This window comes from Drosophila suzukii, chromosome 2R (genome assembly GCF_043229965.1).
Source record: "Drosophila suzukii chromosome 2R, CBGP_Dsuzu_IsoJpt1.0, whole genome shotgun sequence".
Classification (NCBI taxonomy): domain Eukaryota; kingdom Metazoa; phylum Arthropoda; class Insecta; order Diptera; family Drosophilidae; genus Drosophila; species Drosophila suzukii.
Genome location: NC_092081.1, coordinates 5,761,808 through 5,785,026, shown reverse-complemented (window position 1 = coordinate 5,785,026; position 23,219 = coordinate 5,761,808). Strand labels below are relative to the sequence as shown.

At 42.1% G+C, this 23,219-nt stretch overlaps 4 protein-coding genes across 7 annotated transcripts in view; 2 read left to right on the top strand and 2 right to left on the bottom strand.

The window, feature by feature from the left end:
• The window catches only part of Hs3st-A (Heparan sulfate 3-O sulfotransferase-A), a 57,831-nt gene that overhangs the window by 31,741 nt on the left and 2,871 nt on the right, over positions 1 to 23,219 (top strand). For both annotated transcript variants that reach the window (XM_065863192.2, XM_017085386.4), the window contains 5 exons: positions 14,534 to 15,458; positions 17,791 to 18,214; positions 19,111 to 19,326; positions 21,750 to 22,177; positions 22,550 to 22,743. In XM_065863192.2, coding sequence (XP_065719264.1) covers positions 15,139 to 15,458; positions 17,791 to 18,214; positions 19,111 to 19,326; positions 21,750 to 22,177; positions 22,550 to 22,743 — 1,582 coding nt within the window. In that variant the 5' untranslated portion in view covers positions 14,534 to 15,138. The remainder of the gene's footprint in view (positions 1 to 14,533; positions 15,459 to 17,790; positions 18,215 to 19,110; positions 19,327 to 21,749; positions 22,178 to 22,549; positions 22,744 to 23,219) is intronic.
• Positions 6,447 to 7,000, top strand: LOC108018027 (probable salivary secreted peptide). 2 transcript variants are annotated; one of them, XM_017085393.4, is made up of 2 exons: positions 6,447 to 6,653; positions 6,712 to 7,000. In XM_017085393.4, exons 1-2 carry the CDS (start codon positions 6,462 to 6,464, stop codon positions 6,880 to 6,882), a joined length of 363 nt encoding a protein of 120 aa, XP_016940882.1. In that variant the 5' UTR covers positions 6,447 to 6,461; the 3' UTR covers positions 6,883 to 7,000. The 2 variants fall into 2 exon arrangements, with proteins under 2 accessions (XP_016940882.1, XP_016940881.1); XM_017085392.4 differs by having other exon boundaries at positions 6,709 to 7,000.
• LOC108018025 (very long chain fatty acid elongase F) lies at positions 11,116 to 12,269 on the bottom strand. Its single transcript, XM_017085391.3, has 3 exons — positions 12,112 to 12,269; positions 11,869 to 12,053; positions 11,116 to 11,806 (listed from the first exon to the last, which is right to left on the bottom strand). Exons 1-3 carry the CDS (start codon positions 12,140 to 12,142, stop codon positions 11,243 to 11,245), a joined length of 780 nt encoding a protein of 259 aa, XP_016940880.1. The 5' UTR covers positions 12,143 to 12,269; the 3' UTR covers positions 11,116 to 11,242.
• LOC108018024 (very long chain fatty acid elongase F) lies at positions 12,320 to 13,699 on the bottom strand. Of its 2 annotated transcripts, XM_017085389.4 has the most exons (3): positions 13,246 to 13,699; positions 12,997 to 13,181; positions 12,320 to 12,942 (listed from the first exon to the last, which is right to left on the bottom strand). In XM_017085389.4, exons 1-3 carry the CDS (start codon positions 13,286 to 13,288, stop codon positions 12,382 to 12,384), a joined length of 789 nt encoding a protein of 262 aa, XP_016940878.2. In that variant the 5' UTR covers positions 13,289 to 13,699; the 3' UTR covers positions 12,320 to 12,381. The 2 variants fall into 2 exon arrangements, with proteins under 2 accessions (XP_016940878.2, XP_016940879.2); XM_017085390.4 differs by having other exon boundaries at positions 12,320 to 12,952; positions 12,997 to 13,331.

The following is a 23,219-nucleotide window of genomic DNA, read 5'->3' as shown; positions in this document are numbered from 1 at the left end:
GCCTTGTGTGCAACCTTGGTAAGAGAAGCTTTGCTGCGTGCACATCTCCATCTCCCTCGCACTCCACTGAGCTGATTAATGGGTATCTGATAGTCGAGGTCATCGACTTTAGCGTTCTCTCTTGTTTTTTTGTATGCTTGGCCAGCAATGTCTATGGCTTTGCGGGTAATGCGAGTTTAACAACTGAATTGTTGACTGACATTTAAATTTGCCAACACAATTTGCATTTCTTTCGTTCAACTCGCCGCCTCTCTTTGGCCTGTCACTCGTCTTTGGGCTTTGTGTATGTGGAATTTATGCAAATAATAAGCATTTCCTTTCTGGTGTCTCCATTACTTGCTTGCCACGTCTAATTTCGACTAACTTTTCGGGGGTACCACCCCATGTTCGTGTTTGAGTTGGCAAACAAATTTCAATTGCAAGTTGGGGGAATTTCTTTTGCTTTCTTTGACTTTGATGTAATTTAATGTGGCATTTGGCTTGCACTTTGGCTCTGGTATTTGGCCACATGTTCCCGTATCCTGCAGTCGGTGCAATTAAATATGAAAAGTAATTTTCATTGTTGGCCAAGTGGAGAGTGGCACAGCTCAGGACTGGAAATCCATTCGTTTTGGACTTATCTGCAGCTCGCTGTTGACAGCCAAGGAAAATGCCATGGCAAAAGCACGAGAAAAAGCCATTTGCATGCCAAGAAATAATTTTATAGCTCTCTCTTTGCAAGAAATTGGTGCATTCAGGGAAAATGTCTTTGGCAGCTGCTGGAACGTACTTAAATTCAACTTGACATCCACCGGATTTGGCGTATTCCGCCCTCAACAAGTGTCGCTTTAGTGAATCTGGCCCGGCTTTTTGGCCAAGGCATTTCTGCAACGTAATTGGGAGTGAAAATCTCTTGGCTTGCCCACCCGGCGTATGCGCAATCTCATTGTCAATCGGCTGGGACATGGCACACTGACAAAAATGGTGGCTCATCCTGCCCTAATAATAATTATTTGCCAGCCTGGCGTTTTGCCAATTGTATTGTGATGCCTCTTGTGGCTCCGACAGCCGACAACTGACACTTGAGGGGCCCCGTTAACGTCGCTTACCATATTTGCGCTTTAAACGCTTTATTTATTTGCCAAAAGGCGGAAATTCGCCTCGGCTGTCAGCTGCGCCACTCAACTTTGATGTTGTCAACTGTAAGTAGCACGCCCAAAGTGTTAGCCAGCTGGTAAGGACCCCGAGACAATCTCCTTCTCGTAAGCCAAATGGGTTATGGATGTGTGGAGTGTGGAGCGTTATTCCGGCAGATTCCGCCGGCCTTAGTTGGGGCCGCAGTGCCTCACTAAGTGGCTTTTTATCAAATGTCCTTAGTGTCCTTGCACGTACATTTGTTTGGCCTTTGAGCCATCGGAAGCGCCGGGGGCGTGGTCAGTGGTGGTGGCACTTAGGCATTGGAGGGCCTAAAATAACAATGATTAAATGTAATTTTAGGAAGTCCAACGTCCTCTTTTTGGCCCCCATCCCTCGGGTGTCCAGCGCTCAAGTTTAATTACAATTGGGTTTGTTTTTCCCTGGGTTTCGGGGTGGGGGCTGGGAAGCATTGGAGGTGGCGGATGCGTAGGAGTTGGCCAATTTCTGGGCCCCTGTGTGCCATCCTGAAGCGTGAAAAGTGCCGCTAGAACTTCACCAACATGTTCGGCAACAGCACCGAAAATGAAGTTGTTCTGGGAGTTTGTCCGCTCGGCGCGTCGCTCTCCATGTTTGCCCTCTGTCTCAACTTGTCACGAACAAAAGCGCGGCCAGGACCTTTTCCTGAAAAAGTGCGCACTGAGAGAAAAATGTGTGTAGGGGGTTCTCTTCAAGTTAAACATCACCGCTTATGTATTATCGAGACACAACCACTTTATTCCACTTCCAAACTCGGAATTTTGCTCCAACTGTTCTTGCTAGTAAGTGTAGTAACGCTAAGTGGAAAATTATTAATGATTTTCAGCATTTGGAAAACATCTTTTCCAAAAATTTTTATATTTTGATTTTTAAATAAATTAAACAGCTCATTCGCTACTCAAGCAATCTTGCTAATTTTAATGAAGCTTATTAATGGTTGACATTGATGATAAAGGCTAGATATAACCATTAGTTTGTTTAAGTATTATCGCGCTAAACAATACCAGCGGGGCACTACTTAAAATTGTTTAATAAGTTCTTAAATAATTGTCTGATTATAACAAATATTTGGAACATTTTCTTAACAAAAAAAATCTGGTCACCACTCAATTTTAGTTTAATCCTTATACCCAGAGATCTTAAGGTCTCCAGCTTTCATAGTAGACAACCGAAAGTGGCTAGATTGACTCGGCTAATGACCCAGATTTGACCTATTCAGTCTGGGTTAGGGGCAAATGTACTTGATCTTATTAAAAATGTGTTTTAAAAAATTATAATTATAATAATTATTTATTACCAAATATGGCTACCGAAAACGCACCGGTATAAACGAGTCGGTTTAAGAGTCCAAAACCAGTTTTAATTTCGGTTCTGTTACCGGTTCCGGTTCCCGATATTGAATGGGCTTATATCTGTTAACGGTTCCGGTTACCGTTCTTTTTTATTCCCTTCACCTATTAAATACTTTTCAACGAATACAATACACTTTTCAACTTTACATGGAACGGGTGTAATTATGAAACCTCATATGATTAAATCGTGATTAAATTTTTTATCCCTGTGCAGATGTGTGTTGGTTTGTGAGTGTTGTTCGGCTGGCCTCTGATGTTGCTGCCGTGCATTGTCAACAGCAGCAGCAACACCACTTGATTCAATGCACAAACAGGGGTCGTCCTTCCCAGGATCCTCACCCTCCCCTCTCCTTACAGCCCCAGCCCCCTCGCCTGTCTCTTTCCATCAGGCGTAATTACACGCCATGTCTGTTCCATTCAGTCACCACCCACCTCCCATTCGAGCCACCCACTCCTGTTTGATGTGCGTGTTTTATTTCGAGTGCCATTTGTTTTAATTAAAATTATTTAAAGCGTTTTCAGCTTGAAGAGCTTCGACATGGCGACAAGCCCCGGAATTTAAGTTTTGCACTCCCCACATTTTTGGTTTAAGCGGGGCGTATCGTATGGCAAGCCACAAGTTACAGCATCGGGTTTTGAGAAATGGTTGCTTTGAGTGTAATACGAGATAGGGTTATACAATTTATCCAATTAGTTCGTGACCCAAGGGAACAAGCTTTAATTGCCCTGCCACAGTATGAATGTCAGTGGCTGAACAGTGTTGTTATAGAAATGAATTTGAGTTTTTTCCAGAATACCATAAGCTGGGGAAATTAAAAAGCTCTGGATTGCAGGGGAATTCCAGCAACTTTTGGGTAAAAAAGGTAGATTTAAAACGATATTGCATTTTGGGAATATGATCCGATTTTAATGCGCACAAAGGCTAAAAAGGAATGTTTTCAACAGGCTGTAAAACAGTGTTGTGTCAAAGAAAAAATGTAGAAAGTCAAATAGAATGAAATGAATTACTGCCAACTGTTGCTCTTTTTAATATATTCCTTAATAATTAATTTCTTAAAAACCTTGCTCATAACAAACAGATTGTAAAACTGTGTTGTTATAAAGAAAAAATGTAGAAACTCAAATAGAATGAAATCAATTACAGCCAACTATTGCTCTTTTAAACATATATCTTAATAATTAAGTTCTTAATTATCTAGCTCATGACAAAGTGAACAGTTTTTGATATATTTGATATATTATTTTTATCTTAGTAAGAAAACATGTATCTAAAATGTTCCAAATCATGTTAGCTTAAATAATCATATGAAATATTTAAAAAAATCATGAAAAAGTGCTCGTTTTTGTGTTAAAAACCCTATTAACCCCTATATAAACATAACGTTAGTAACTAGAGCTTGTATCATTTTAACCAGGTACTATATGGTCCTATATTTTCGTATGCAAAGCATACTGTGTGCTCTTTATCCGATTTCATGCGCAAATAGAAGACAACATAATATTTATGGCCATTGTTTGTTTGCGACTCTTTTTGCAAGCTGCCCTGCAGCTGAACTTTATTGTCCACCTAAATTTCGTTTTGCTGATTTGTTTGCCAACGAATCGCTTTTTGTTTGTGTTTTTTTTGTATTTTGTGAGGTAAACACATGCACACCTACACACCCACACACCCGCACACCCACAATCTATGCCCCACCAACACTGGGGCAATATCAAACGCAGCTATAAGAGACACTTAACGACGGTTCCTCGGCCATTTTGTTTGTGTTACTGCCATTTTTTGTTGTGTTTGTGCGTTTGTTTGTGTGCATAAATGAGAAAAACCAACGTGGCAACCATAAAACACAAACACAAACACATACACCGCAAGAAAAATAGTCATAGAATAGCAACCATTGTTACATTAATACATACATTAATACAATAATTTTCAAGATATTGAATTGAAAGTGATTGGCTTAAAAATACATCCACATATCCAATTTCTTATCTATTTAATGTAGAATTAAAACTGAAAAGTAAGGACTTTTTATTACACAAGCTTACAGACAAAAAAGTTCAGTTTTAAAACAAGGAAGAACGCTATAGTCGAGTACCTCGACTATCAGATACCCGTTACTCAGCTATATGGAGATATGCAAGCAGCAAAGCGAGATTAAAATGCGCCACCTACCGGCGGTATACAGATTTAAGCGTTATGGGCGTTAGAGTGGGCGTGGAAAATTTTTTTTTGGATCAATCGATAGGTATCGACGAGACCAATACATTTTAGTTAAAATTTTTTATCTAGCATGAAAATTGTGGGCGTCACAGGTTTTCGCGGTTTGTGGGCGTTAAAGTGGGCGTGGCAAACTTTTTTTTGGGTCAATCGATAGGTATTGATGAGAACAATACATTTCAGTTAAAATTTTTATTCTAGCATCAAAACTGTAGGAGCCACAGTTTTGGGCGGTTTGTGGGCGTTAGAGTGGGCGTGGCACTGTGCCGAAACAAACTTGCGCTGCGTAAGAAGCTCAGGAATCTGCACGCCAAATCTCAATAGCCTAGCTCCCATAGTTTCCGAGATCTCAGCGTTCATCCGGACGGACAGACAGACGGACAGACGGACAGACGGACAGACGGACAGACGGACAGACGGACAGACGGACAGACGGACATGGCTAGATCGACTCGGCTAGTGATCCTGATCAAGAATATATATACTTTGTGGGGTCGGAAACGCTTCCTTCTGCCTGTTACATACTTTCCGACGAATCTAGTATACCCTTTTACTCTACGAGTAACGGGTATAACTACTCTTAATTCAATACTTTAATGTCAGTACTACCTCTGGCATACTTTCAATACAACCGGTATTAAATTTATTACTTCTGATTTTTTCCTTGAGTGTAGAGACATTCTCATGTTTGCACAATAAAATTTCAACAATATACGCGACAGGGTCTTTGTACTTGAGTAAATTGGATCTGTGCAGCGGGCCGTGCGGGGGGGATGTTAAAATTAAATAAATATTTGCCTTTAAGCCCGGCGCAGCGGCTTACGAACCGAAACAAGACACCCACACAGCGGTATTTAAGGCAGCCAACCACAACAACAGAAACACAAAACGAAAACCGGGCCGAAACAAAAGTCTCGAGTCTCAGAAATCTTTGCAAAAGTATTTCCACTTGGTAAAATAAGAGGCGGCGGAAGGGGGGTCTTTTAGCAACCAGCACCAAAGGGTTCATTCAAGAGCTATAGAAGTCTGAATCTGGTGTTTTAACGACGACAGCTGTCCATTTACAATGGGTGTATAAAATCCCACCAGAACTTTAGCCATTATTTAATTGCCAAGTTTATTTTATACCAATAAAAAATATTTTTGTGGTCATAATTAAACCAGATATCGGGAGCGTGCAGGAAAGCCTTCTAAATTAATGACCAGGATTATATGGCTTTTGCAAGTGAAATGAATATTTAATGGCTGCAATATTGCCACTCCCTAGAACAATTAATAATTTAATTATGATGACTTTTTATTAAGCCTCTAAGCACATGAGCTTTATTTCTATTAATACTTGTTCGACTTTAAATATTAAACAATTCCAAAACATGAATAAAATACTGAACTATTTATTTCGCACACAAAAAATGTTGTATTTTAATTGGTACCAATTTTAATTTATTCACGTTGTTTTCTGTTGTTTGAGATTGCTTGTTTGTTTTTTTTCTGGCTGTGAATATTGCAATTCGTTTTAGAAACACATTTTTTTCACCACTTTAATTGCATAATTTATCAACGAAATGTGGGAAATTGCGGAAGACAAGAGTTTTGCATTTAATGAGTAATGTTTATTGTTCATTAACAATTGAATATGTCGATAATAACATATGTGTGGAAAGAATAAAGCCATTTTTAGGGCACACAGTCCACCTATAAAAGCGTGGAACAAAGCAAATATTGCCTTATTTTCAAAAATGAGAATTTACGTAATACTGCTGTCCGTAATATCGCTGTACGCCCTTTCCGAGGCCGCTGGGCGTGGCCCCAGTCACAGTGTTACTTGGGGAGTGAGGAGCTACAGGGACTCTCACTTGAGAAGGGAGATCATCACGGAAAAGTCCAGGTTTCTGCGCGTAGTGACAAAGGATTATGTTTTCGACCAGAAGGTTAGTTATCCCCTTGAATAGATAGAACCATCTATAGATATAACTTTTTCTTTAGAAGAAACTTAAACGCACCATCACTCAAATCGTGATTACGGATCAAGTTAGGGATGGAAATGGAGGCTATGCATACCTAACCGCCGGTGGACCACAGAGCACTTATGCCAAAATCCATCTGAAGAGTCAACGCAACCAGGGCTTCAGCTTCATCATCGACATTTACGGCATTTAACCCGGAACTGCCTGCCTTTAATTATATTCCACTTCGTATTCCACTCCCTACAGATAGTTTGTTTATTTAATGGCCAGCACATATTTACATGCTGAATATATATCCGCAAGCATGCTCATATTTGCGTATTTATATGGGCATACAATTGACACGGGCCAAATGAACTGCAGCTAATTTGCAGTTGGCGGGCGATAAATATAGTGTTGCTGATTGATCTGCGGTCGGAACAATTTTATTTTGATTACTGGAGAGAGCGGGGTTGTGAACTCAATGCGGGTAATCAATACACAAAGGGTTAAACCTGCACATGTTTAATAGATGAGAATAAACCAATGCGGAAGATTTAATCAATTTATAAACGTCATCATGGAAATCCATTGTTTAACAATGGGAGATTACAGGTTAAAATGGGAGATTTATCACTTCAAAAAAATCCAGGAATTAACCGTGCAGTTTAATGACTCGATAACTCTTGTAAAGAAACACCTATAGTCATCAACAGTTTTTCGCTGTTAACCAAAATGGCCAAGTCGCAACTTCGAAGGTTATACGGCAAGTAAGCGATGAGTTTTCGGGGGGCAATTCCCACCACTCGTAATTACCCAGCCATTTCGACTAACGAGGCAAGTGCAATTTTCGGTCGGGCAAATGGGGAAAATATAACCCGCAAAAGCCTGTGAAACCCTTGGTAGGCATTCGGGCAGGCCCTTTGCCATTTAGCAAATGTCAGGCACTTAGCCTCGCAACACCCCCTGAAAACCACCAGAAGGCCCTAAAAACCACCGCCCAACCACCCATCTTCGATGCGATGCCATCAGCCAGTGTGAAAGTCAAACAAATCCAATCAATGTTACGCAGACACATATACTTGAACTCGTGTATCTATGGACGGATGTACGTATGCCTGCATATATGCAAATTAGCCGGGGTTATAAAATGTAATGTATTGGCTGTATCTGTATCCCTCGGCTACGGGAAATCAACCATCGATGCGTGTATATTAGAGGTTTGAGGGATACGGTCGTGTGTGCGGGGATACCATCAATCGCAACGAATTAAAATTTTATTATGCCATATTCCCCAAACGAGCAGAGAAGGTCGACGCCGGTATCTTTTATGGTTTTCGAATGTAAATGCTTTTTGTCTCCCAAGTCGCCCGTTGGCAAATGTGGGCTAACAGGTCCCCTGCACTTGGCCCGAAGGTGCAACGAGTTGCAGTTGTGGCATTTCTGATTGACGGGCATTTTGCATACAGGAATCCCCGTTTAGACGGGGGGATCTCACGCAGCACAGCACCCTTCGGTGACCTCAAACGCCAGTCAATGCCAGAAGAACGCCCGTCCCGTCCAAGAACCACCCACAGGTGAGCCAGGTGGGCCAGGCGAGCTGCCAGGCCAGACCAAACCAAACCGAGAGCCATACATTATGCAGGTTGTTTGTTATCGTTCGATAAAGTGTAAATTATGGGAAAGTTGCCAGGCAGCCGGGTCAGGTCCCTTCGGAGCACCACTATATGTAGCATACATATATATACCCATGCTAGTGCCCACCTGCCTTTTGCCATATAATTTGCGATATCTTTAATGGGTGTCTTTTGTGCGTAGTGTGCTCAGTGGTCTTGAAGTTTGCATTGTTAATCGAACAACTGGCATTTGCATACTCGCATTTGAGTAATTTATGCTGAGTTCCGGAATGCTTTTTAATTGCCCGCCCAGATGTGCCATGTTCGATATTCGATATTCGGGGGCTGTCACAGGCCAAAGCCATGGGAAATTGGGTGGAAACATCTCAAGGACTGTCAATCGCAACTAGAGGGTCTTATGCAGATTTCCGTTTGACTTTGCCCTGCCTTTGCACACAAAGCAAAGTGTTGACCTCAGTTTCGCTGCTGTCATAGCCATTTCCCTTACTTTCCCGTACTTTCCCCCTACCTTGCCTTTCTTTTCCTGCTGGCAGGCAACAAAAGACGCTTCGTCGCCTCGTCTCGTTCATTTCACAGCCAATTTTGTGCATTTTTTTCGACTCCTTCCCAGCTGCATCCTTGGCTTTTTTCAACACTCATGTCCCTGCTGCCGCCTTGGCCTTTTGTCCTGCGTGGAGCGAAAGTGTGAAAGCAGCAGGCGAACGGATTTCTGGTCTCGTTTCACCAGGGACTTTTGTTTTTCAATTGCCATTTGCCATATTTGCGGCAATTGTTTTCGTTTTCTCCAGCAGTAAATACAATTGCAGCGAGTGAATGTTGTATGGTGCTGTGCACTGTGCAATGTGCACTGAGGAAAAAGACTCACCAACTCGATAAATAAATAATAAAATTTTAAATATTGGTGGCTGTTACTTTGCTCTCCTGTATCTTATAGGTTACAAAAGCAGTTCTGTTTCGAGACAATGTTAAAATAAGTTATAAAAGATCGGTTATTTTAAAATTAAATAGTAATATGTATTTAAAAAAACACTTTTATGGATTCGATGTTGTTTTCTTAGGGGCAGGACAAAGGATATTTACCACTAAAAATAATTTAGTTATTTCCAAAGATAAGATTTCATTATTTTTAAGGGGTAGGTAGCATTTCACCACACATGAAAGTTTTTTATCGCATCGGAGTAGTTGTTATCTGATTATTTCGGATCACGTTGCCTTATGATTTCAAGAATGTATTTTTTCCCCAGCACTACGTACTGCTCCCTGTACTTACAGTGAATTTCCGGCTTAAGTTTGACTGGAGCAACAGACTTCAGCTACGGCTGTGGCGCCTCCGGTTTGTCCTATCAGCTGCAAGGAGCAGCATAAATGGGATAGGATAGAAGCTTGTTATGTGCAGTCGCTCGATGGGAAACACACACGCACCTGTTAGTTTCCTTTTCCTTTGGCCGCCCTCGCCTCCATTTCTTATGCTTATCAAGCGAAGCTTTTCCAGCGTGCTAACAAACGAGCAAAAACAGCAGGAAAAGCAGGAAAAGCAAAGTGCAGAGGGCGATGGGGGCGGGGCATCAGTTGATTGCCGGAGTTGTTTTTCCGGCATGCAGTTTTCACTCTGACGATGCTTGAATGGCACGGCTTTGCTATCCCCTTCTCATCTTTGTCTCCGCATAATTTGATCACTTGAACCATCATGCATTGGTGAAACTTTAAGGAAAACCATCTTCCTTCAATCATTTAAGAGTTGGTTGCCAATTTTAAATTTATCCGAATACTTCTAGGCTTATACACTGTAATACTAATCGCCACAGATTTATTGTGTTTCTTCGCCAGCTGCTTTCCACACAATGCTATAACATACGTAACTTTCTGTAAACTTACAAAACTTACAAAACTTACCGATTCGAATCATTTTCGATCCATATGTACAAAGCTTAAAGCTACCACTCGGGGTTCTCGTAATCGTTCGTAATGTCCATGTCTCAGAATTTCTCTTCAGAAACCATTATTTGTATTCTCTTTGGCTTTATTTCGATTTACTTTCGTTTCTAATAGATAACAGAAAGCTTTTGAAAATGTTCCATTAGCTGTTAGACAAATAAAAAAACCTTGAAAAATAAATCGAGTATATGATTAACAGCAGAATATCTAATGTGCCGTTTCTTATTTTGTTTGTGCAATAGTCTCCTCCATTGTAGAATATTATGACACTTCAGAGCAGTTTTTTGTACACACCCCGTACACAGTTCAGTAATTTTCCTTTTACTTAAGTACCATGCGTAATGTTTGACGTCGGTTTTTTGTAAACTAATTTCGATAACATCCGTTTTTTCACGATCCTTGACATCTAAAACTTTTTTCCAAAACCTTAAGGGGGATAAGGTTATAGTTATATATTGTTTTACGCAAAGAATTTCTAAAAATTTCCTTTAATCCGACGTCTAAAACTATGTTTTTTGAATTTAAAGGCAAGTCTTACATTTATTATAATGAACCCGATAAAAAATTCCATTGACTTGCCGCGGAATTATTTGAATCAAGGAAATTAGAATGTTTTGATTGATTTTGTAAAACAACAAAGATTTTTAGTTTTTCTCCAATTGATGTTAAGTTTCGATACAAAATGTTTTTCATATGTGGAATCTTAAAATGGAATGTCTTAAACAACCTTGAACTGCTTAATTTTGTAAAAATAAAACCGTCTCGTTTTATTTAGAGCTCCAAGTATATATTATTTCGTTTGAACTCAATTGATAGTACTACTGACAAACTTGTAGGATAATCGGTCTAATTACCCCCATAATAAAAAGTGTAAATTTAGGTCATTACCGTTTTATTAGGAATTTGATAGAGAGGCGAGTGCTAAGTTATATACATCGACTAATTGAATGCGCATATACATATATTCAGGGTACAAGGGACAGGTTAAATTCTAGATTAGGCCTACGATTGCTTTGCCCTGGGTGGTCGCAGATAGGCCTGGATATAGAATTTTCCAAACAGATAAATGAAGACTACTCCTTGCAGCATATTCAGATAGAGCAGTCCGTGGGGAACCCCACAATTGGGTGAGAAAAATCGCACGTAGACAGCGTAGCTGAGGAGCATGAAGAACTGACAGATCTGTGTCAGTGTTATGTACTTCTTCCACCAAACATTGGATCTCAATGCGGGATACTGTGAGGTCAAGAAGTAATAGAAATACATGACCGTGTGCACCAGGGAGTTAAGTAATCCCACGATGTTTAAATGTCCCCCGGTTCCATAATATCTGGTCAGAGCGTAACTTCCAAAGGACATGAACACGTGGTGATATATATGCAGGAAGGTGACCTGCTTAAAGCTCTTTCGAAGTATAAAAAACACGGTATCCATGAGATCGAGAACCTTGTTCAGGAGGTAAGCGGCATGCAACACCCGTTCTATCTGTTTTCTTTCATGTCCCTGGGGAAAGCTCTCAATGCAGCGTAGGTTGCAAATGCCCACGATGAACAAGTAGTAGAATACCTTGAGGGGAGAAAGACGCCTATATCAACTCACAAACCAATCTCTTCAATCTCAAGACTCACCATTCCAAAGTAGATGCCATTGTAGAGCACCTGAAATATGTTGTAGACCTTCAAGACTGTTTTCAGATCATAGGGCTTCCGGTTTTTCATGAAGATCTTGCCCAATTTCAGGACAAACAGCAGATAAGCCACCAAAATCACAATAATAGGCCATGGTGAGCCAGCCAGCAGAATGGGATTTGGGTCTGGAAAGGTTTCGGTTGATAATGTTTATATCTTGTATCAGTAAATCGGCGAACCCACCTGCCTGGGGAATGTACAAAAGTCGGAGCATTCTTGATCGGTGATTGTTGTTTGGGGGACCACTAGTGACTGTTTCAGTTGGCTTAAGGCATTCCAGGTTGTTTTATCGGAATTAACCAAATCAAATCAAATAATGCATTATTCAAATACTTGAACTGCGATGTCTGTCCCACATTTCGAAGTGAGAGACCCAGAATAAAACGCTCGATTAAATTTCACTCAACTGAGAACGACTCAATTTCTAAAAGAGAACTTTAATTCATTTGAAACTCATTGTTTTTTGCTCTTGGCTTTGAGATATGTTTGATAGTAAAAGTTTCCGAACATGACCATCATGGAGGTTGAAATTCCAATCTGTACGAATTGAAGGGTTCTGGGAAAGGTGCAAGCAGGATTCAGCCACATTGTCAGGACAGCTTGGGCGAAGAGGATCACGAATTGAAGGATCTGCAACTTGGTGATGTACTGCTTCCACCACAATTTGTTTTTTACTTGTGGATACCAGGCAGCCACAAAGTAGTAGGCATACATGACCACGTGCACGAATGAGTTCAGATAACCCATCGTGTTATATTGTCCTCCGGGTCCATAGAAATAGTATGTCATGGGCACCCCGAAAGCCATAAACGCATGATGATAAACGTGCAGTACAGTGATCTGCTTGAAGCTCTTCCTCAGCACAAAGAATACGGTGTCCATTAGGTCAGCCACCTTGTTGAGAAAGTAGAAATAGGTAAACAGCCGATCGGCATATTTATCCGGGTGATCCGACGGAAGTATATCCATGCAGCGGAAGTTATACGGTTTTCTCACAAAAAGATATTCGGTGCCCTGTAAGCATCTCGAGTTTTAAACATGACAAAACTGTCCATGGAAAAAGCTTACCATAATAAAAATGCCAGAGTTCATTAAGACTTGAAAGAGATTATAGATCAGCATGGCAGTTCGCACATTATAAGGTTTTCGGGATTCCATGAAGTCAGGACCCACTTTGAAAATTAGCAACAAGTAGACGAAAATAATCACAATCGCTGGTAGAGGTGATCCAAGCAAAGGCAGATGCACGGGATCTGTAGATAAGTCGAAAAGTTCAGTGAAATTAGTGGGAGTTCCAGTTGCAACGATAGAGCTCACCCGCCGGCAATCCCCGGAACATATCCAATAGTGTTGAGTTCATGGTGACTCCGTGTCTGCCTCAGTGGATTCCCACTGAGGCACTCGCTTGCCATCCGCCTCCTTATATACGCATGCACCTGCAACGATGTATTCCAAATGGAACCACTGCCTGCTCCGAAAAGAGCGTCTTCACTTGCCGAGTGGTCACACGCCGATGACACCTGATTAGGTATGCTCTTGCATACACTATGCTACTTCTGCAGCCCAACTCCCTGGCCAAGTGGCACACAGATTTGACTTTCTAATTCTGGAATTGTAATTCTCCCGCTTGCACTGCGGGTCCAGTCCGGGTAAGAAAGGTATTCGCACATAAAAACTACTTTAAGTGAGGTAAAAATATATTTATAAGAGCAAGTTACAAGTGTCTGCGAAAAAAAATAAATATGAAAAGGCCTCAAGAGGCAGCTTGATTTCTGATTTTTATGAGCTGTCATTTCATTTTTTCTATTCTTGATTCAGGTCCGATTTCTCAGTGTCAGGTTAACTTATGTCATTAAAGTGAGATGCTGCTCTGAAAAAAGTATAGTTTCTCAACATCGTGATAGGCTTAGTCTGACCGAAAACTCTTAGATAGCGGCTGTGTTCTAGTTAAATTTGTCCGTAAAAACAAAAAGGAACTGACAAAAAAAATTCAGGTACTCTTTTTTCGGTTTCATATCCAATTTTCGAATGATAACAGACTCCGTAAAGATTTGTGGCTCTTACAATAAACATAACATTGAGTAAACGAATTTGTCTTTTCGAATAATTAAACTTTATGTTGACTTTAACCGTCAGATAGCAAACAATAGCTTTAACATGACATTGAGAAATCAGCCCTTAGTGATTTACATACTGGAAAAAGTGCATCATATGTATGTAAATATTTTTTTATAGCAACCTTTGCGGTATTAGATACTAACTACAGTATGCAATTATTTAAACAGGCCTTAAGATAATAAAGGTATTTTTCTATGTATGAGGGTTTGAGCCCAGAAAACGTATCTGAACTCTAAGGCTAAAATCTACTTTAAATTTTTAAAACCAGTTAGTTTCTAGAACATACTTCCCATCGTTTCAAATTAATATCACTTCCTATATGAAGTGTGTAGTAGATATAGATGTAAGTATTTTTATCATTCAGGATTAAATATGTATGCAAATATATTCCATTTACCTCATATCCTGAAAGTATCGATAATTTTCCCCCAGCCCACTTTGTCCTTGACTTCCCTGACCGATTTCTTTGTTCTGTTTATCTTTGCAGGGGCTTAAAGCGTTTCCGGCCAACAATAGACAATGGCGCTGGGCACCATCAGCAGCAGCAGCAGCCAAATCGGGCGAGGCCCATACGGCTTTAATCCCAGAGTGGGAGCAGCAACAACAAAGGTGGCAACAAATCTAATTACAGAACAACAATAAGGTCAGGCCCTGGTGCCGCTGATGATGATGATGTTGGGAAACTTCCGCTTTGTTTGCCCGGGCGGAAATGAGGCGCAATATGTCGTCCAGTCACTGGTTACCTTTCCAACTCTGTGAATAGTGACCTCGAGCGAATCGAGCTGAAGGAATCCGGGCACCGCGATTGCCTGGAATTTAATTAAAGTGCAAAAAACACGAACCGGAGTCCGCGAAAAGGGTCGAAACAAAAGAGCAGTTGCCCGGGCGTGGAGGGGGCGTAAAGGGAGGGCCGTGGAGGGGTGGCCCATAAATCTAACCACCCAACCAACCCACCCGACCAGCCCATGCTGCACGTTGTTGCAATCGAGCTGGCCCACGTCCACTGGCCAATTAGCTGCTGCAACAGCCGAGAGCGGCAATCGTTTGGGCCCCATTGAACGCGTACTCCGGCCGAGCCCAGCTGCCTCTCTGATGACTGCCGCCAAAAGACGTGCGGGCAGCAGCAACAGCAGCGGCAGCAGCAACAGCAGCAGCAGCAGCAATGGCAACGAGCAGCAGTCCCTGCAGCAACATCTGCAGCTGCAGCAGCAGCAACACCAGCAGGCCCAGCCCAATGAGTACCAACAGTTGCTGCAACACCCGCACCATCACCACCAGCAACACTACGGCAACAGCAACAGCAGCAACAGCAACAGCGGCAACATCAGCAACCCACAGCAATACCACCAGAGACAGCAGCAACATCAGGCGACATTGCGCGATTGCTCCGTCAAATTGCCGCTGGATATCCTGTGAGTACGGCCAACAAATCATTTGGGCCTCGAGTTTCGCTTTTGCACGTAGCCGATAAGAAGGCCAACCGGGGGGTTCACCAAAAAAGGTCAAGCCACTCCCCAGCTCCCCGGGGAATCTAGAAACGGAGATAGCCGCACGTCTGGCTGGTTTAATAAAATTTACATTTTAACAACGCGAATGAAAATTGCATTAACTTTAACGGCACAACATTTGCTCGATTCGATTTTCCCCGCTGCTGCACAGCACAGAAAAGCAGTCCAAAATGAATCAGAGAATTATAAATATTTACCCCGGCGACGATTCGAGGGGAGGGGGGATGGGAGAATCGTGCCCAGAGACAGGGACAAATGAAGCGTTTCAAATGCTTAGCGCCGCGCAAAAGAAACTTATTCCAGTTTTGTCGGGATTGGGGCGCCTGAGCCTGCTTTAAGGCGGGGATTTTGGCTTAAAGGCTGCCAGCCAACCCAGAAAGTGTGTGACAAGAGAGGGGTAAGGGGGAGGAGGTCTTCGAGGGGTGGTGCTGCGTTTATGCAGATCGCAGTCAAGTGGCGGCCCGCCTTGTGGGGCTCGAAACGAGGCCAGTCGCAGCCGGGCTGCTACACTTGGAGAAATAGAGGAGAAGATTAAAGAAACATTTCCTTAAACTTAGTTCGAGAAATGCAAAAAGTTTGTTAGAAACTCTTCCCTAAGAACCATAAATTAATGTGGGATTTAAACCTCAAGACTGAATACATTAAGGCTAGTTTAAAATCTATTTTAGCTTAATAGATAGGCGGTTTCTCGAGTCTCAGCCGAACTTCCTGATAACTATCTGTCTGAAAATGTTAACGACAGGATAAACTTGTAATAACAAATCGACTTTCTTGACACATTTAACAAACTGGAACGAGAAACTATAAAAGAGTGGTGTTAGTCACAGGGTTACGATGTCCAGATGTCATTTTAGATTCTATCTATAGTCTATAATCTCGAATTAGAAAATTTCATCTTATAAGAATTTATTTAATCAGCTGTCACATTATTGAGAAATGAGAGAGAGTCAACTTTTCTTAAAAGGGACTTTGCCTGTCCGAGAAATGTTAGCCGGAACCTGAGAAACTGGCACTAAGACTGTTAGAAAATTAAAAATGTTGGCTAGAATGTTTCCAGAATTACATTTATAATCATAAAAATTGTAATTTGCACAATTTTATATTACTTTTGATAAAAGAACAAAATGACAAAGCAATATAAATAAATTGGTTGATCATAATGTATTATTATTATTTTGGTTAGACAAATTCTTCACCTAACGACATTTTTTATTAAAACAAGCACTGTAAACGGCCCAATTTCTCAAAAAAATGGTATGTTTGTGTTTACCTCTTAATACGGAATAGTATATATTTTTTTCCAGTGCACTTACTGCAGCTGCTGGCTTAAAACGGGCTAAGAAAAAAAAACGGCAGTTGTGAATATAAAAAGAACTTAAAGCGTGTCGACAACTGGCAGGAAAAAGGGTGGGGTTGGGTGTGGAGGGATGGGTTCTAGGGGTTGGGGATGGGAAAGGGGATGGAGAGTGGCAGGAAGTCGGTCGGTCTTGCTCTGAGGTTGCACCCTGTGCCACAAACGGCGCCGTCGAGTGAAGTGCCTCGACTCCTTGCGGGCCTGCAGCCAGTGTGTCGTTACTTTTAACGAGGTGTCGCATGCGAAGTGGATGAGAGGCACCAATGGAGCGGGGAAAACTTCGGGGGGGAAGCCACCAGTTGCCACACATTTCCAGCCATGTCCTGTCCTACTACCAGTACACTACTACACCTTCCTATCCCTTCCCCCCGTGTATGAAAATGCACTTAGCCGCAGACTGGCAGCAGCTCCTTCTGTCACCTGCTAATGCCCCCTGTCCCCCTGCCCACCTTTCTCCCCAACCCATCAAACGCCCCCATTTTAGCCGCCCAGCCGTGTGGCATGCTGCAAATGAAGTCATCCATTAGGCCACGTTACGTATACGCCTAGCGTACTGCAATGTGGTGCTCATAATAATGCTGGCAGTGTTTGTTGCGGTCTAAGCGGAAACGTTTATAATGGAATTCGCTTAAGCGCCGCCGGACGCGGACTGAAAATGGAGGACGGTGTCCAGAGTGTCGTCTTGCTAATTTAGCTAAAGGCAGCCGGAAAAGGAGGTGAAGTTGGGACTAGAAAGTGCAGGGAAACCGCCATCGTTAATTACTCGCCGCAGACGGATAGGGCAATCTAATTAGCTGGAGCGGAAGTTGGATAGAATCGAAACCATGGCCAAAACCAGAAACTAATGGATGCCTTTCTGTTCTTGTCTATCTTTTCCTGCAGATGGCTACCGAAATCGGCGATGCGGCCGGCGGGTCCTGATGCCTCGCCCACCGACTGCATCCTGGTGGTGGGCGTTTCCCGTCCAAAATTGGCCGTCGTCTTCCTTACGGTCATGTTGATCTCGCTGTTCCTCACCTTCCACGTCCTGTACGATAGTGCCGTGTACAATATCCAGGCGGCCCAAGCGGTCCACGAAAGGCATCGACTCTCCCTGGCCGCCTCCGCCTCCGCTTCTGCCCTGGCCTCCTCCTCGTCGTCCAGTTCCGGCTCCCGCCCCTCCTCCTCCTCCTCGTCATCCGGTGCCGCCTCCAATCATCTGCCGGTGTTCGTAAAGCCCGTGCCCAGTTCCAATCAGCTAAGCCATCCCATGGTCTTTCCCTCCAGCCGAGTGCACTTCCCCAAAACCAGTCGACGGCTGCCACAGGTAAGTCCTTGGGTTCGGGGAATCTGGCATGGCATTCGATAAATTATAAAATAGTTTGCAGAGAAACGGTAATTACTAAGATCACAATTGCAATGTAGAGACTAAGCCATATAACATGTTTCGAGAACTAATTTATAATAATTACATTTATTAACAATTAATATATCAAGCATGTAATGCTTAAATTCGTCAAAATTAATCCTTTTTTGTTAAGAACTAAAAATATTTTGTTTAAAAATGTGTTGTATAAAAGTAAACTTACTCATTTGAAATTTTATTAAACGGGTTTCTTGTGCGCAGGTTTCAAGTTTAAAGTTTTCTAATGTTAACCCTTCCTTTTACATAACATCCAGAATAGAAAACGACCCCAAAGCTTATAAAATAACTAGGGAATCTAAAAAAAAACTCAACAATGTGGGATTTGCCGTCAATATACATATAAGAATCTAAATATCTTCTTGATTTCCTTACTATACCATTGGTGGTGCTATTATATCGTAGGATCTACCAGCTTTAAAAGAGTTTTCGAATACTATGTGGTATAATTTTAATGTTAGGTTAATTTATTTAAATTTTAAAATGTTGTATACCAAGTACGATAAAAGTATAGGGTTCACCGTAAGATTTTTAGTGCTTGATGGTAACTAGTTCCCATTTTTCCAAGTATATATATGTATGCCTAGAAGTAGGGGAAGTAAAATTTGAAATGTACTTTACAAAATACGATAAAAGTATTGGGTTTAACCTAAGATTTTTAATACTTAATGGTAACTAGTCTAATTTTTTCAAGTGTATATGCATATGAGTAGGGGCAGTATAGTATGGTAGTTGGGTAAATCCCGACTAATTGCTGAAACTAGCATGTTCATGTTCTCTGGCTTGATTTCCGGACCCAGGCCCTCATCATCGGCGTGCGAAAGTGCGGAACCCGGGCGCTGCTGGAGATGCTCTACCTGCATCCGCGGATCCAGAAGGCCGGCGGCGAGGTGCACTTCTTCGACCGGGACGAGAACTACCTGAAGGGCCTGGAGTGGTACCGCAAGAAGATGCCGCACTCGTTCCGGGGCCAGATAACCATCGAGAAGAGTCCCAGCTACTTTGTGTCGCCAGAGGTGAGTGTTTCCAGGGTTTCCAGTCCCGCTTTGATCTCTAATTGGCAATTAGGATTGCCTTTCTCTCGGCCCTCGTCCATAATTATTAATTAACTGTCTGCCTGCCGGTGGACGCCTGCCATCTACCATCCATCTATCAAATTAAAGCGAAACGCTGGCCAAGTCCCAGCCAATTTCCGTGCCCATGTCGGACTCGGAGCGGAAATGTTTGCAAATTCATTTGCCGAACGGCAGTGTCTAACACCCAACTGAATCGCTTTTCGGGCCAGGTTTTATTATTGTTTCTTTTCCGGTCCCCCTGTTTTTGTTGCCCGCAGAGTGTCACTAAATTGGGTTTTTGGCCTGATGCAATTTCGCTGCGAGCCGGAAGTTGCATGTGTCGCAGGGAAAGTGGGCCAAGTGGGCGAATTCAACTTTTGCTAGTTGGTAGCTGGTTGGCATCCTCACCGGGCTGACAGGGCCATATTTTATCCAGTTTCATTTCAATTTTAACTGCCTTGTCCTTGCCGCGTCTGCAGTTGATGCATCATTTCAATTTGTCTGCCACTTTGATGGGGAAAATGGAGTTGAGACCGTAGATAAATCTTCATTAATGCTGTTATTAATATTTATTGAGATGCATTTCGGGGGGGAGATGGAGGTGGCATTAGAAGCCCCCACCCGAGCGGATCTCGCTCAGCGTAAAATGTCAAATTGGCATGGAGAGCTCCATGAATAATGCATCTCCCCACGGCGTACTTTGGCCTCAAACCAAAGCCCTCGATCTGCTCCCCCGGGTTCGTGAACTCTGATATGTCAAATGCATTTTGGCCGCATTAAAGATTCAGCGAAATGTATATTCCCCGGGCGAACTGTGGCACTGTAAATGGTTCATCAACGTGAATAATTCCGAAACGCTTGAGTACACGGGGGAGAAACAAAAAAGTTATGAACTTGTTGCACGGCCTGGTGGCTCTTATTGAAATTGATTAAGTTTATTTACTCGGCTCGTTTCGCCCATTTGCGAGGCTATTTATACAACGTGGCAAATTCAAGGACCCCGGCGGAGCCAAGTCCGGGCTCTGCCAACATTGTACGGCAATATTTTCCGGCTTAATTAAATTGTTCACAGCACACTTGCTGCGGAAGTGCAGCAGCAGGGGGCGGATGGGCGGACAGGGGGCGTGGCTGCCACAAAAGGCAGCAAATTAAAGCAAACAAAAGGGGCGGCCAAGCTTCCCTTAAAATGTAGCACCCAGAGTTTGCAATTATTATCGATTGTTGGTGCCCGGCATAAATTCATTAATTGGAAAGACGAAGGCACAGCATCAGATACTCGGTTTACACCGAGGTCCACCTTGGGAAAACATTGAAAAAGGGCTGCAAGAACATCATCATTTAATTTCTTTCATGTTAAATTTCTTTAATATGGCAGAGCGTAATAGTTATTTTAAGCAGGTTTTTGTTGTTCAAACTGCAAACATAACCAAATTATTTTTCATTCGGTTTTTCAGCACATGCAATTTTGATTATTTTTGCGTTTTCGCTGCATAAATTCAGAGTTATTTTATTATTTGCATACAATCATGACGCAAAAACTATTAATTTTTGGAGAGAGCGAGAATAAATAAATTGCACAAATTTTTTAGAATATTTAATTTTGCCATACAGCCTGTTATTAAAGCAGGTTTTTTCTTTGTTATCTTTAGACGGTTGCATTGAAACGTAGCTCAAAAATAACTTTAAAATTATATATTAAAATTGTCAAGTTGTTTTTTTGACAAGCTAGTTAATACGTTTTGTTAGAGATAATACAAATAAACATTGAACTACATTTTTGTAAGCACTTAAAACCTTTAAAAAATGTATAAATCTTATTGATTTATTTTCACTATTGTCCTTAACAATTTAGACGGAAGAGAATCGCTAAAAATTAATAGTTATTTTTCAAGGTATTGTTGGTCGATTGCTATAGTTCCAACTTTATCTCTGTGTTCGGAATATGTTTTCTATATGTTTCTTTCTTTGTTTGGTATTATTTAAAAAGATTTTTACGAAAAAATAAAGACGTTAAAGAAGTTGACATATATAGAAACAATTTTTTTCGGAGTCAATTTTTAGGATTTTAAGATAATTATTTTAAAATATTTACTTATTATATATTTTACACAAACATTAGGGTACTTGCACTTTCTTACGAGACAATAACTTTGCAAGGTGGTCTATGATTCTTAGAGAACATATATAATCCTATAACTATTGCTGAAAAACAGGATACCAAATCAAAAGGACCCCCAGTACTAGTTATTAAAGTTGTCAGTTGCTTACAAGGAGCATTGTGCTTGAAAGGATTGAAGATATTATTGGGGTTAAGAAACAAATAAATATTTATTTTATTTGTTATATACTTTAAAATTGATATCTATAAATTTGATAACTTTCAGGTTCCCGAAAGAGTGCGGGCCATGAACGCCAGCATCAAGCTGCTGCTGATTGTGCGGGAGCCAGTTACTCGTGCGATTTCGGACTACACACAGCTGCGTAGCCATGCGGCCACCGCCATCCTCCCGCTGGCCGAGAAGGACCCTCCGAGTCCTGCGAGGGAGAGCTCCGGCGGGGGGGCAGGAGGCACTGCAGCCGGAGTTGGAACCGCAGCTGCCAAGATGTCGGCGCAATCGGTGCTGTATGCCAAACTGCAGTCGGCCCGTGGCTATGACAATGCCCTGGTGGGTGGCAGTGGGGCCGGAGCCAAGGAAACCAAGGGGAGAACAGGACCTTCTTCGGCCAGGAGGCAGGCGGCGGGAGTGGGCGGGGCTGCGATGACCACCACAACACTGTCGCCAATGGCAAGCGCCGCCCAAATGGCAGCCAAGTAAGTGAAGTGAACTGAGGCGTTTTCCGTGCCACCGCCCTGCAACCTCCTTCTTTTTGCTCCTGCTTGACATGCAAATGAAATGCAAACTGCAAATGAAAGTTGCCCAAAATGCGACTCTTGTCCTTGGCTCTCCCCGTCTCTCCCTCTCTGTCCCCCTGATGGGGAAACTTTCTTGTTGCGACCTCACTTGTTGACAGAGGGAGTGACGCGGGGCAGCCAAGGACTCTGTTTAACATGGTCGAGAAGTGGGAAAGTGAGGGGCAGGGCAGGGAGGGAGCTGCTCATTTGCAGCTGTTGGCAATTCAATTTGCCGTCCTTGTCGAAAGGAAGATTTAAGGCCCCGAACTCATCTCGCTCACCCGTTCGCAGGTCCTTTGAGGAGCTGGCCATATTTCCCAATGGCACCGTTAACGAGGCTTATCGACCGCTCAGCATCTCCATGTACCATGTCCACCTCCACCGCTGGCTGGAGGTCTTTCCGCGGGAGCAGCTCCTGGTGGTCAATGGGGATCGCCTCATCGAGGATCCGGTTTCTCAGCTGAAACGCATCGAGGCTTTTCTGGGTGAGTAACTTTCGCAGGTGCACCATGGTATTAATGTTTTAGGAGATTTAAAGGGCGGCTTGTCATATAAAATACGGTTTACAACATTAATTTGTATTTTACTTTTATGGAGTAACTACCTAGACATTTTAGTTAACTATATTTGACTATACTAACTAACGAAACAGGTAAGGTTAAGGTCCGTTTTCTCGTCTTCATGTTAAACTAAAAGTAGGTTTTAAATTATAATTTTCTAATTATTAAATGAGGTCTTAAAGATTCTTTTAGTTTAACATTAAGACGAGAAAACTGCCCAAAGGCTCGTCCTCATGTTAAGCTAAAGGTAGGTTTTAAGCATATAAGCCGTCCGGAAATGTAGAGTTTAAAACCTACTTTTAGTTAAACACCAGGACAAGAAGACCTTAATTTTATGTGTTTGGTTATGTCTTCAAAATAATTATAAAATATTTTTAGTGATTTCCGTTTTATTTATAACA

Coding starts and splice junctions, on each gene's coding strand:
- LOC108018027 (XM_017085392.4), top strand. CDS start 6,462: ATGAGAATTTACGTAATACTGCTGTCCGTAATATCGCTGTACGCCCTT. Junction 6,654..6,708: donor ATTATGTTTTCGACCAGAAG/GTTAGTTATCCC, acceptor CTTTTTCTTTAG/AAGAAACTTAAACGCACCAT.
- LOC108018025 (XM_017085391.3), bottom strand. CDS start 12,142: ATGCTCCGACTTTTGTACATTCCCCAGGCAG. Junction 12,054..12,111: donor TTTGTACATTCCCCAGGCAG/GTGGGTTCGCCG, acceptor AAACCTTTCCAG/ACCCAAATCCCATTCTGCTG. Junction 11,807..11,868: donor ATGGCATCTACTTTGGAATG/GTGAGTCTTGAG, acceptor TCTCCCCTCAAG/GTATTCTACTACTTGTTCAT.
- LOC108018024 (XM_017085389.4), bottom strand. CDS start 13,288: ATGAACTCAACACTATTGGATATGTTCCGGGGATTGCCGGCGG. Junction 13,182..13,245: donor GTTCCGGGGATTGCCGGCGG/GTGAGCTCTATC, acceptor ACTTATCTACAG/ATCCCGTGCATCTGCCTTTG. Junction 12,943..12,996: donor ACTCTGGCATTTTTATTATG/GTAAGCTTTTTC, acceptor AGATGCTTACAG/GGCACCGAATATCTTTTTGT.